Genomic DNA, 13,836 nt, shown 5'->3' with positions numbered 1-13,836 from the left:
AATACAGTGTCCAGGGGATTCTCCCTGAACTTAGAATAAAGTCAAACTTCCCATCAAGGTCTGCGAATGCTTACAAGATCTGGCCCCTGCTTTGCTCTCTGGCTTCACCTCCCCCACTTTGCCGAGTCTTGCCTTTCTCCAGTGACATGGGCTCCTTTCTGGTCTCTGGGAGGCCAGGTCTCACGCTCTGGAACTTGCTGTCCCTTCTGTCTGGAATGCTTTGCTCTGGCTCCTTATCACTGACCTCGAACTATCACCTTCTCAAGGAGGTCTTCCTTGAGCGTTTGGGTTAAGTGGCTGATGACCCAGCCATCCCCATCCCTGCCCGTATCTACCCACCACTCTGTTTTGTTTTCTTCTTAGCAGGTATTGCTATCTGTAATGTTATTCACTGTATTTCATATGTATCCCTCTCAGCACATCAGCTGCATGAGAAGAGGGCCCATGTTTTGTTCCCCATCTGGAATAGACATTAGTCCTAAAGAGAGATTTAATGAATGAATGAATGAAATCTATTCAATCATGTTCAGGTGTAATGATTTCTCTTTGCAGTGCAGTCATGGGCTGCCTGACACAGTTTCAGTCTCTGTAGCATAATAATGAGGAAGGTGGGATCTGGAGGCTTTTTCTGCTTGCTCCTCTCTTCAATCAGAGTTTCCTCCCCCTTTACATCATTTTAAAATATTTTCACCTTCTTTCCCTGTAAGTCCGCCCCTGGGCTCTGTTCACTTACAACTAGTAGAATTTCCTGACAATGATCTTGGGGTCATTGGAGCCCCCGCCTTGGGGGCTCCTCAACTAAAGTTCCATGGTTCCTTTCAGCTTTCTGTTGCTTAACTAGAGCAGAGATATGAATCTAATGCTGCTTGTGTTTCGGGGGGGGTTCAAGGAAACTCCTCTGTTTTGAGACCAAGGGCCCTTCAATCTTGTGGGATTAAATAAATGCTGATTAATGTTCTATTTAGGAGAGGCTCAAATCTTTTGATGCAAGAAAAAAGTGATTTCCATTCAGATAAATGGTGTCAGTCTGGCCACCCACACCAGCTCGGAAACTCCCAGTCAGAAAAGGGATGATCACAGTGCCTCCTCCGCACCTTCACTTCGCCTCCGAGGAAGGGGTTGTCCTGGTTGATCAAAATTGAGCACATTCATTGAACACAGTGTTGAGACCCCCCTCGGTCTCCCATACCCCATCCCATATTATATCTCTTAGAGATATAATCTCCCATCTCATATAATCTCCCATATATATATATATATCCCAGATATATATATATCCCAATATATATATATCCCAGATATAATATATATATATTATATATATATATCCCAGATTATATATATATAATCTCCCATCTCATATAATCTCCCAGATATATCTCCCATCCCTTTACACCTATGTGGCAGGCAGCTTCTGATATGACTCCCCGTGGTCTCTGCCTCACTTATTTATGCCCTTGTATAATCCCTTCTCCTTAAGTGTGGGCTGGACCTAGTGACGATTCATTTACAAAAGAACGGCACTGCCCGCTTACTGGTATTCTCACTATATTGCCTTCTTAGCTTGTACACTTTGATGAAGCAAGCCGACATTCTGGAAAGACCCAAATGGCAAGCAACGGAGGGCAGCCTCCAGCCAAAAGCCAGCGAGGAACGGAGGTTCTCAGTCCAATAGCTCACAAGGAACTGAATCCTGCCAACCCCAATGTAAGCAAGCTTAGAAGCGGATGCTTCCCTAGTTGAACCTTCAGATAAGACCACGGCCCCTGCCAATACCTCGATTGAAGCTTATAAGGCACTGTGAAGCGGAAGACCCAGCTAAACTGTACCTGGACTCCCAGCCCACAGAGATTGTGAGCTAATATGCCTTGTCTTAAGCTGCTAAATTTTGGGGTAACTTGTTAACAGCGATAGATAAGTAATATAACGCACACGATATCTAGGAATTCTCCATGCAGTCTAACCCACCTTGGGGTTAGGATCCCACACTGGGATATAAAGTCGAATCTTCAAATACTGATCAGCTTTTCATTTACTAGGCACTGTCCTCTATGCATTTATTTCCTTCTTGCACCTCGTGAGGAAGTGCAAGAAGTACTTGAAAACAGATTGGTTGAAAACAGAACTGAATGTCCTTGCATCTTTTGTTTAAACACCACGGTAATCTCAACCCTGACATCTGGCCTGATATCAGCAGTCCATATGCCAGGGAAACTAGCATTCCATGGGACAAAATCCATAGTGGAGGGAGTGCGGTTCAGTCGTTTGGGCAAGAAGTCTAAAGTGCAAATCTTTATTGTTTTGGGAAATCAGGATTCACTTTTGAAGCCACCATTGCTTGTCTAGGAAGTGATGAGCAGCAGAATTCCATGTAGGTCAAAGCAGCTCCACATCAAAATCAGGAAAGATATAGGAGCTCAGCGATTTGGCTTTCGGGCTTTTAGAACCAGATATTGATAGGTGGTACTGGATTGGGTGTCCCAGATTTGGTTATTATTTATCTTGCTTTTCATTCCTCCCTGGCATCTCAGCTTGTATGTGCGGTGAGAAAAAGAACCATGGCAGGAGTAGCAGGTGAGGATTTCAGAACTTTGTCTTCATTGGTTTGAAGAACCTATAGCACCAGCTCTCAAGCTGACTCTTGTTATCCCACTGGCAAGCCTGAACTTTAGCACCATATCTTTGTATGTTGAGATTGAAGAGACAAGTAGGGTGACTGACTTCTGGTGATCTATGAGGCCTGACCACGGGGCAGCCCAGGATGTTCCTGGAAGTTTCTTTCCCGTCTGTCTTATTTCTTTGATGTCCCCTAAGTTCACGAATGGTGCCCTTGTTGGACTCCATGGTAGATATAAAGTTGGTCACACATTTTTCCGTCCCTCTGTCCATTTGCCTTTGCAATGTGTTTTTACAGTGCCTCCCATCCAAAAGTAGAGGCCATTTCTCCACCCCTTGAATTTCTCTTATGGGAATGCAGCAACCATGACATAAGCTGAGGTTTGAAAAGCGCTCGTGCACTGGGGTTTGCTTCCCATTGCTGCTTTTTTGTAGTCCTCAAAACCACCACACGAGGAAGCCTACGCTCTAGCCTGCTGGAATGTAATAGAGCACATGGAGTAAAACCACACCATCCCAGCTGAGCCTTCCCTAGACCAGTCAGTCTTGCAAACTCTGTACATGTGAATGAGGCCAGCCTAGACCATGCAGTCACCAGCTGCCCTTCCAGGTGACGGAAAGTACACAGGCAAGTCCATCAGAGAAGCTGGGATGGCCAAAGCAGAAAAACCATTGTGAGTTAAATAAATGGTTGTTTTTAAAAGACGCTAAGTTTTGAAGTGTCTTGTTACTCAGTATTAAGTAATTGATGTAGACTTATGCGTATGTTTCTACCAACACATCTCCTTGGTGGATTTTGAGTCCCTGAAGGCAAAGGACTATAATTCCTCTGAACGTCAAATTCAGGCTCTTGCCTTTGGTGGTGAACTTGGCAATGAAACGATGGGGACTCTGTGGATCAAATGCAATGACAAGTGAGTCATTCCTTTAATTGCTTCTCAGTATTGACCTGTCTCTCAGCCTTAAGGAATCCTTGGGGTAACCCCAAATTCCCATCTTCAGAGAACCCACCATTGTGGTTTGCTTCCTCAACATACGTTCCCCTTGTTCCGAGAACAGCTTCCGATTTTTATTCAGAGCGTGGTCCCTCACCCAGTCTCAGTTAATGTAGTTTGGGTGGCACTCTACCCCTAGCTCCAGAGGTGCAGCTCCTGATGTGTGTAGTAAGCAGTCTCCAAGATGACACCTAGAGGCCCCCACTTCCTGGAACTCTCACCTTGTATAATTCCCTCCCTTTGAGTATGGGCTGGATTTACTGACTTGCTTCTAAAGAACAGAAAACAGTAATATGATGGGATGTCACTTCTGAGACTGGGTTACTACTGAGATTATATGGCTTCCAGAGTAGACACTCTCACTTGATTCATCTTCCCCCAGGGAAGCCGTGTCCAAAGACAGTTCTATGGAGATACCTATCTTGCCGGGAACTGAGGCTGCCAACACCATGTGATTAAACTTGAAGTGAATCCCATCTCCCCCAGTCGAGCCTTCATGTGTGACCTCAACCCTGGCCAACAGCCTGATTGCAGTCTTATGAGAGGCATTAAACCAATGAAGCCACACCACCCAGATTCCTGCCCACAGACACTGAGAGGTAATAAATATTTGCTGTTTCCAAGTTTTAGAATAATTTGTTACACAGCAGTAGATAACTAATACAACTTAGGTCTGGCCAATCAAAGTGCCTCACCCACCATTCTTCTCCACCCCAGATACAGTGCTTGGTTCAGGGATGTACATGGGACCAGGCTGAGCCAGTCAGAGGAAATTACAGGGCTCTTACAGGAGCTCCCACTCTGTCTCACTGGACATGATCCCAGGAAGATAAGTGGCTGGGACTTCTGCAGTCTTCTTGTGCCTATGAGTAGAAAGTCCTGGATTGCCTTGTTGGTCTCTATATGCCCAGCACCCAGAACTATGCCTGGCTCAGAGCCGGTGCTCAATATTTACAAAATGAAACTGGTTTATATCCAGCAGAGGGAGAAAATATGTGGAGTTGGCATGAAAAAGGGAGGAATCAGAAGTAACAATAGCAACCTCTTTTCTATTATCATCTTAGATGGAACATGCCATCACACATCTAAAGAAATCCACATATTTTTGTTTTCTAAATGTGATGCATTGAATACACAGTCTTCTTTTAAGTTGGCTTTACCCAATTTTAACTGGCAGAGTTTCTAAAATTCTGCAGAGTACACTAAGACCAGTGGCTTCACTGTATCTGCCCAATGCCCATTTCCTGGGGGTCTTCCAAGGAGGGTGGAGATGAATAAATTCTGTGGAGTCATGATGTACGTGGTGTGACAGAACTGCTCTTTTCTGCTACCCTATGGCATTAGCAGCTACGAAGCCATGTGTTACCGATTGGACTACTACATCTTTCAAAAAGAAAAGAGAAGCATAATTTCATTCAGAGAAGGTGTCAGGCTCACACCCAGTGGTTCAGTAACGTGACACTCTGATCTCAGAGAGAATGGGGCTCCTTATCATGCCAACAGCTTTTAGCAGTGATCTCCCTTATTTTCCCTTCCTCTTCTGACCTCCTTGGACAAGCATGGCTGTTGAGGAAAGGGCAAACCCCTGTTTGTTTTGTTTTGTCTGTTGCAGATACTAAGTTAGGAGAAAATAGTAAAAGGTAAGTAGTTTTACAAATATGAGTGATATCCTCACGGAAGGGTTCTTTCTGTCCTGACTCCAGTCTCCTTGCTGACTTTTGCCATGGCAGCAATGAAATTATGTCCTGTACTTTGTGCTTGAAGATTTAATACACACAAACCACTCAAATGGATGACTGAGCACATACCCTGATTCCGGGCACAGGAAAATATGAAGGTCATTAAGCCTGTGACTTGCAAATGGCAGAGGTCTCAATCTCAAATGGCTAGAGAATCCAGAGAAGTGGATGAGAGCATAGTACAATAGGGGGTGGTGGAGACTGTGGTATAATAGGAGGATGCACTGCTTTTAAAGGAGCTAGCCATTTTTCAGTTCTGTTGAATTATTTCCACATGGAAATGTAGGCCCAATGCTACCAGTCTTCTGATTTTTTTAAAAGTGAATCTGAAAGTCTAGAAATTTACATAAAACTTCCATTTTTTAATGTTGACAATGATTTCAATTAAATGAAATTCTGTGCAAGTGAAACGAAATTCATCTACGCATCAGCCTATGGTTCTCCAGTTTGTAACCTCTGCGCCAGACTCTATTTAAAAGCAGACATGTAGGGCTTCCCTGGTGGCGCAGTGGTTGAGAGTCCGCCTGCCGATGCAGGATACATGGGTTCGTGCCCCGGTCCGGGAAGATCCCACATGCCGCGGAGCGGCTGGGCCCGTGAGCCGTGGCCGCTGAGCCTGCGCGTCCGGAGCCTGTGCTCCGCAGCGGGAGAGGCCTCAACGGTGAGAGGCCCGCGTACCGGAAAAAAAAAAAAAAAAAAAGCAGACATGTAAACAAGAGTTTGCATATATTAACTCAGTTTAATCATATCAATTCTTAAACAAAAAATTTCCTCCAAGAGACAATAGTTCACAGTAACTGCAAAGCTTACTCACAATTTAAAAATACCAGTCATGCTTAGCATTCAAGGGGGATATCATAGAATAACTGTAAAAACTTTTACCATGAACATTAGCTTCTGACTTTAAAAATTACAAATGCTGAAGCATTTTGGTATCAGACATAGTAGTTCTGATATCGTCTGTTCATTTGATGAGTTTCTGGCAGTTTGGAAAATTGTACCTCTACAACTGGATAAAGCGCTTACTCTAAACTAAACATTTTCAGATGTAGAAAACAAACTAGCAAGCTACACATACAAAGAAAAGCCCTCTAGGACAAGCTCTCCACGTGTGGAATGCCAGCATATGCACCATGAATCCTGGAAGACTAGAATAGATACATACACTTGCCCTGAAGTCTTGTACTCCAGGCTTACAATGGAGTTTGCATTCACCTACACATTAATGACAAACTCTGGGTTAGTATAGGAGAAGCCAGCAAATTCATTTTGGTCCAAGTTCATGATGAAGAGTTTATCAGTAGGCGTGAGTTCCACAGGCTGTCTGGTGAACTCTTTGTCGAAATTGGAGGCGTCTCGCTTGTCTCTCTGCCAAATGGAAAGCAAACACATTAACACAGCATAAGAAGAAGGAAACGTGACCAAGACGTGCCAGTTATTGGGAAGCTGATGACGTCTCATGGGCAGAGTCAGGAGGAGCCCTGTGCTGACAGGGTTTAGCAGCGGCATTGCAATACTATCCCCTGGCTTTCACATTGTATGTTGGCTTCAGGAGAGAAAACTTGGTGGAAATTTTCTAAGAAAGGAAATGAGACCTTGACTTTCTTTAAGGATTGCCAGAAAGTGAGGGGTGTGTGTGTGTGTGTGTGTGTGTGTGTGTGTGTGTGTGTGTGTGTGTTGTTTTCCTTGGCTTTGAGATGAATTGAGTTGGAAACTTCCTCTGACCAGGTATGATGTCACAGAATTAGTCATGCAGTAGAGAGTCCAGGAGGACATGATCCAACAGCGCCCTCTGTGGCTAGGAGGCTTCTTTCTTTAAAGAGGAGCAGAGCCACATGACCACTCAGCTCCCCAGAAGGCAGAGTGGCAAAATGGGGACATCAGATCACTGCTCAATGAAAGGAACAGATCACTATCCACCCCACATTCCCTGGTGCGATCTAGGCTTTGAAGGGATGCTCTGAAATCCACCCACAGACTAGAATTTGGGTCTTCAACAGCCAGAGTTTCTTCCAAGGATGTTTACAGCAATGTATCTAGTCAACAAACTCCTAGTCTGGAAGGGCAGCTTTAAAACATTCTATTCTCCTAGTTAGTCTGGCAGTTTCTTTTTTTTTGGGGCGGTGGGCATCAATCCCAGTTTACTAATTGCAGTTTGGGGCAAGTTTCGCCAGGGAATGTCAGAGCGTGGGTTCATAACAGGATCTCACATCTGGGGGATGCTCTCACCTCTTCAGGGTCCCTATCAGCCTATGATCTTCCCATCCTTACCACCCATCTAGGGGCAGGTAGAGGTCCTCGCCCCTGGTGCTTTGACATATGAGAAAACTGAGGCACAGGAAAGTAAAGTGACTTGCCCAAGATTGCACAGTGGGGTAGTGATTTTTACCCAACCACATCGCACCTAATTCTGCTTCATCTCAGCCTCTCTGACTGGGGGGAAGCTTGATGGCTGGTTTATTGCAGGACAACCAAGGATAACGTATGGGTTTCACAGGTACCGGGCAGGTTACCTGGCTGAAGGCAGAGTGGTGTCAGATTGTCAAGAGGGAAGGGTCGGTGAGGATTGACTGATTTGCTAGAATTTGGTCAATGGCCATCCATGCTTTAGGTTTAACCCCTAAAGGGTACTGACTGACAAGGATTTCTCATTACTGGATTCATTTCCCTTTGCAAAATACTTCTCGCAAGAAAGCCTTCTTTTTGGTTGCTCCCCTGAGACAGGTAAAATGTCCCTAAGAAGTACCCCAATTACTCTTCTGGTGTATATGTAGGGGTGAGGGGTGAGGGGGACATGAAGAATGCACTTCAGTAAGTGTGGCCAGAGGGGAGTGGGCTGAAGATGCCGCTGGAGCTGTTTTCTGGACAGTGGACCGTCTCTTACCGTGCCCCACCTATTCTGCTTTGTCTGGTCCTGCCTGCTGTCAGCCTGTCTTGTGTTGTCCCAGGCACTGAATGTGTTATTTGCTGTGTTCAGAGAAAAGCTTGAATTCCACGCCATCTTTTCCTTTAATATTGCCTGTGCATCCCTCTCTGGACCCCACAAGTCATACTTTAGCATCTTTTTAATTGTCTTCGTTGCACTTGCTGCTGTCAGGAACTGTCGTTATTATTTATTGCCTCTTTCCAGGAGGGCAAGGTCCTTGTCTGTATATTTCCAGTGCCAAGACTTGGCACATGGCAGGCCTTCCACAATTATTTGTTGAATGAATGAGTCAATGAATGAAGACTTTATGAAAGATGAGCCTCTTTGCTTTCTCCAACTTACAGTTGCCCCTGGGGCTAGAGATCATACTCTACAGCAAAACAATGGAATTTGTTCCCATTGATCCTACGGGTCTCTCACATGGGCCCCTGTCCATTGTGAGCCCCAATATGGACAGAACTGTGTTAAGTTCCTTCGAGATCTGAGAGCTCCAGGGCTGGGTGTGGGCCCTGGGTATATCTGGGGCTAGAAGCAGGCAGCTGTCTCCTTTCAGGTCCCCCCGCCGTGGCCTTCCCTGCCTGTGGACATCCAGAAGAGGTTCCCTTCCCACCAGCCCCAGTATTGAAGGCCCTTCCCCATGTGTTGTTCTGGTGATGACTCATGCTTCCATCGTTCACATGGTGTAAACAGGACTGGCCATTATGGGCAGATCCTCATAGAAAATAGCCCTGAATTCTACCCTAGCAATTGGGAAAGAACGGGCCTCTCTGTTGGGACAATTCCTTTCTGGGTTGATAGTATCTGAAGCCACATGAGAATAGTTTCACTCCTTCAAGGAGGGTTACTGATTCCACTGGCTTCCTATTAATTCTCCAAGAAGGTCACTGTGACCATGGCCCTGTGCTTTCTTAGAAGAAAGCAGGTTAGTGAGAAGTCCAAGAAATGAAAAGAGGGATTCTAAGATCCTGGTAGACAACTAGCCGTGGCTGACCTGGACTGTTTTGGTTCCTTTGGATTATCTTTTTAGTCTCTTTTTAAAAACTTCTCCTCTGATTTAAGTTCTTTTGGAAAATATCAGCCTGTCTCATCTAGAAGAACCAGGTGGTGTTAAGCCAGGGGCGGTGTCTCCCTGAGGGCCAGAAAAGGTAATGCCTGCAGGAATCTGAGTGATGAACCCCAAAGGTGAGATTCAGGACTCGGAACCGAGCTCTGAAACCAGTTCCCTCTCTCCATACAGGCGTCTCTGCTCCAATCTTGGTGATTCTGTGAGCTGTTCAAGTATGGAGGCTGTGCCTTTGGTCTTCTGGAGGGAAACTCACCCCAGTTACCCTCCTGCCTCTCTTTCCCCACCATTGCACTATATGATTGTCCCACAAATCTGGGTCAAGAGAGCACTGCTGCATCTCCTCCTGTAGCCTCAAATGTGATCCCCAGAGAGAAAGCAGAGCCCCATAGACTTCTGATGACTTCTTCTTTCTTAAAAGAAGCCTTCCCTGATTAACCCGGAGACTAGTTATCTCTAGATTACATCATGCTCTTAATTACTTGTTTAATGACTGCCTTCTTGGACTGCATCTTCATGGTTCCCCACCACGCTCCTGGCACCCACAATAGAGCCTGGCACAGAGCCGGTGCTCAATAAATGCTGGTTGGGTGAATGAATGGAGGGTGGAATACATGGACTGTCGCAAAAATAAATTCAAAATCTTCCTTCTTGGATACCTTTGCAAAGTATTCCCTTGGGATTACACATGTCGAAAGCTCTGTTTCTCAGTCTCCTCTGCATTTGAAATGTTGATAGAAAAGGCAACTGCAGGAATTCTGACTAATGATCCCTCTCTTTCACAGAAGGCTTCCCTGACCAACCCTCAGCTCGGTGTGTTAGGGGAACAGAGACTTTGGCTCGAGTACCTATTTCTGCAAACTATTAAACTTTTGTAAAATAATGGCAGCAATTTGGAAAATGTAGAGTGCAGTGTGTGTGTGTGTGTGTGTGTGTGTGTGTGTGTGTGTATACATACACACACACACAGGGTATATTCTATTTATCTCTATCTATCTATCTAGTTCTATCGATCCATCCATCCATCCTACATTGTTCTCTAAAGTTGTCTGTAATCTTTTATTGATGGGCCAATGTTTCTCCATCATTTTTAATCTTCCTGAGAGCATATCCAAGGAAAGGACTGGTGACCCAACAGCCAGGTGAAGGACCTCAAATAACTTGTCTGTTGGTGGGCACAGCTCAGAGATGGTAGTCACAGAGCAGAAAGAGGCCCGCACCGAGAATCAGGAAACTGGGTTTGCATCCCAGCTGGCTGACATTGGGCAAGTCACTTCCTCCCTCCAGATGCTGGTTTCCCAACAATAAAATGAGGTTGTGCCCCGATTTCCCTCCTTCTCTGGCCACCTGAGCTTGTCAGCCAGGACTTCACGTATGCTTCCCCTGACGTCCAGATTGCTACCACCACGGCGGTAGCAGGGCTGGTCCCAAAGCCCACAGCAGGGAGATGAGAGCGGGCAGAAAGCAGTGAACCGCAGGGGGCTTTGCTGAAGTGGAGATCAAATCATGGTTTTTTTAAAGATGAGAAGTCTCACTTCAAGGACATTTGTCAAGTTTTTCAAGTTCCCTTGATGGTCTCTTAGAAGCCCTGGCACTTCCAGAAATCACTGGACTTGTGACAAGAGTTGTCTTTGGGGCTGCTTGAGGATAGCAGGGGACAGGAGGCAGGGATGGGGGACTACCTGCTGTCCTCGTCTGCTCAGATGGAAATGGGATTTCTTCCACCCAAGGGGTTTCCTTGGGCTTCTGGGGGCTCATAAACCTACTTGCTAGAAAGGTTGAGTGTGAGCTGGGAGGAGTAGCAATTTTGACAAGAAAATCAAGAGCCCCAGCCCGGCTCCTAGCTGGACCCTAAACTTGCCTCTGGTGGGAATGTGGGCCTTGAGCTCCGATATTGCTGGAGGCCCCCCTCGCCAGCTCACCTCACCCCATCACAGGCCCCCAGGAGTCCCTGAATGGTCCACAGTCCCAGCCTCTCTGACCGGCTAAACACTGGGGCCAAGGTTAAGTTCTGGGTTTAGTTGTTTTCTGTCGTGAAGCCTCAGGAGGCCCCATTTTGTAGTTTGGGTCCATGTTTTTCAAAGAGAGCCATTTTCCTTGAAATAGTATTTCTTCTTTCTTGCTTTTTTTTTTTTTTTATTGTATCTCGATGCTAGAAGAAAAATGGCACATAACAGACATCCAGGTACGAACATTTCCACAAACATCTTGCAAAACAACATCAAAGTGAGGAATACAACTGTCTATGCTTTCACGAAATGGTCTTTCTCAGAGCACTTAATTAGCTTTCCGAAGCCAGCAACAAACCTAGACAAACCCCATCCACGCAGGCACGGGTCTGCCAGGCTCCAGAGCCGTCTTCTTGGTGAATCAAAGCAGGTCATTGTGGTTAATAACATTTGGACACGTATTTCAAAGCATGTGTAACAAGAGTAATTTTTTTTTTTTTTTTGCATTTGGACAACAACGGAAATAAAACCCCAAAGCAAATAAACTTTGAAATGTAATGTAAAACCATGGCCCTTCAGGACCTTGCTAAAGTGACCATGTCTTTTCAGGGAGTGGGTCCAAATGTCCTTTTCAAGTAGTTTGGGGATGAAGGTGATTGGGGACACAGGGAATCAGAGCTTACAGCGTTGAGGTAGCACCCAAGTTGGTTGCCTTATGACTCCTTGAGGTGCCCTTAGATTGAAACTGTTTCAAGGCACACTCTTAGAATTTTAAAAGGGCTTAGATAATCTTCTGAACTTTGCGTTTTAAAAAATAACAAATAAAATTTTATTTTTAGCATGTTCTTTTCAAAGCTCCCAGTGCCTCCAAACCAGGCAGAATGGAGGAAACTCCCTCTAAGTCAAAGCAACCACCTACATGGATACAAGCCAAGCTCCAAGTCCAGAAGTGGAAGAATACTGCTAGCATCCGATTATCCACCCGTTTGGCAGGAAAAATCTAGATTGGATGGTTGGGATTGGAAAATGTGTGAAAATGGCAGCGCAGGAAAAAAGGAAAGAAAGCAGGCATGTTCTGTCCCCACTGGATCTACTTCGCTGACGTGCTGGGGAAAATAAGTGCTAAAAGGACTTTGATAATGTGCTAATTATGCGGCCACATTTTCAACATGCCATCTGCATCATCCCATCTCACAGAGATGCGCCAAACTACCTGAGGACATTTGGGTCCTGAAACATGGTCACTCTAGTTTCATCAGCAAATAAAACATGGATGCAATTTTGCAATTAAAAAAAAAAAATGTCACCACAATAGCCGTTGAGCTTGAATGAAATGAAGGACGGAAATCTACATATCTACTTAGCTCTTGACTTCAGGTTTTAAAAATTCAGAGTTAACAAAGGAAAATCCTTCGAATTCTGATTGGTCAATATTCCTGATGACTTCCTGGTCAGGAGGTGTTAGGACTGGTGGATGGCGGGTGAAAAATCGGTCGAAGTTTTCAGCATTTCGCCCACACTATGAGAGGGGAAGAGAAGAATTTGTGGTGGGTGGAAAAAAAAAAAACAACCAAAACAAAACAGAATGAAATAAAACTGGGTGAGGTTTTCTCCAAACCCTTCCCTTTCACTACCTCAGAGAGGTTGTTTTGATGATCAGAAATGAGAGCAACATAAAATGCAAAATTTTCACGACCGTTGATTGGCACATGACGCTGGGCTCCCAACCTTCAGTTCCTGTAGCTCGTGAGCTGCCTCTGGTATCCTTCTGGGCAGTCAGGAGCTGGATGGCAAAGGCATGGGATGGTGGGGCTGGTGGCATGTGGCATGTTCTCCCAATCCCACCCCAAGGAGTCAGCCAAGCTCATTTTGAAGGAGATGTGATTAAGGTGACTGAGATATTTCTTGGGCACAAGATGCAAAGTAATGACACATTTATACATCACCTTGGAGATCCCAATATTAAGCAGCAGGTCCCTCAAAGCACTGTCCTCTGGCTCTCAGTCATCTCTGGAGATGTTTTCTAGCTCCACAGATACAGGAGTTTGTTACAAACTCCAGTCAATGGAGAAAGAGATCAAGACCTGGATTTGGTGCCTGCAATGGCTGGGCAACCACCAGGCGTGATGTCACCGACCCTTAATTACAAGGTGCCAGGAGGTAAACTCAGCCATTCTCCCTCCAGGTGTGAACAAAGGGTGTGGGATGAAACCCAACCCAGTGCTTTGGTGAGGCAATCCGGCTCTAGAGGGAAAACCATCGTCATTTCTCACTCATCCTGCTGTCCTTCTCTATGAAAGGTCCTGGTCTGAGGCAGAGTGATGACATATGTGTGTGTATGTACATGTGTACACTCATGCGTGAGTGCACACACGTGCACACGCCAGTTCTCATCTAACGAGAAGCGATGAGTCAGTAAATCTGGCCTTCTTTGTTCTTCACCAGCAAACCCGTTTACATGAAATCTCTAAGTGTTTCAGCAACCACAGGAGGCAACCACAGCCCAATAGCATAGTAGCAGCAGTAGTAATAATAATAATTATGACAG

General features: G+C 45.4%; 1 protein-coding gene across 2 annotated transcripts in view; it reads right to left on the bottom strand.

Moving 5' to 3' along the window:
- Positions 1 to 5,705: 5,705 nt before the first annotated feature.
- Positions 5,706 to 13,836, bottom strand: part of PRKCB (protein kinase C beta) — a 312,009-nt gene continuing 303,878 nt past the window's right edge. Inside the window, exon 17 of one of the 2 annotated variants that reach the window (XM_079899045.1) lies at positions 5,706 to 6,718. In XM_079899045.1, the coding sequence (XP_079755171.1) occupies positions 6,566 to 6,718 (153 nt within the window). In that variant the 3' untranslated portion in view covers positions 5,706 to 6,565. Of the gene's footprint in view, positions 12,808 to 13,836 lie in introns of both variants that reach the window. The other variant, XM_079899044.1, reaches the window with a different exon arrangement.

The sequence above is a fragment of the Stenella coeruleoalba genome (assembly GCF_951394435.1).
Source record: "Stenella coeruleoalba genome assembly, chromosome: 15".
In the NCBI taxonomy this organism is placed as follows: Eukaryota; Metazoa; Chordata; class Mammalia; order Artiodactyla; family Delphinidae; genus Stenella; species Stenella coeruleoalba.
This window is presented reverse-complemented; position numbering and strand designations above follow the sequence as displayed.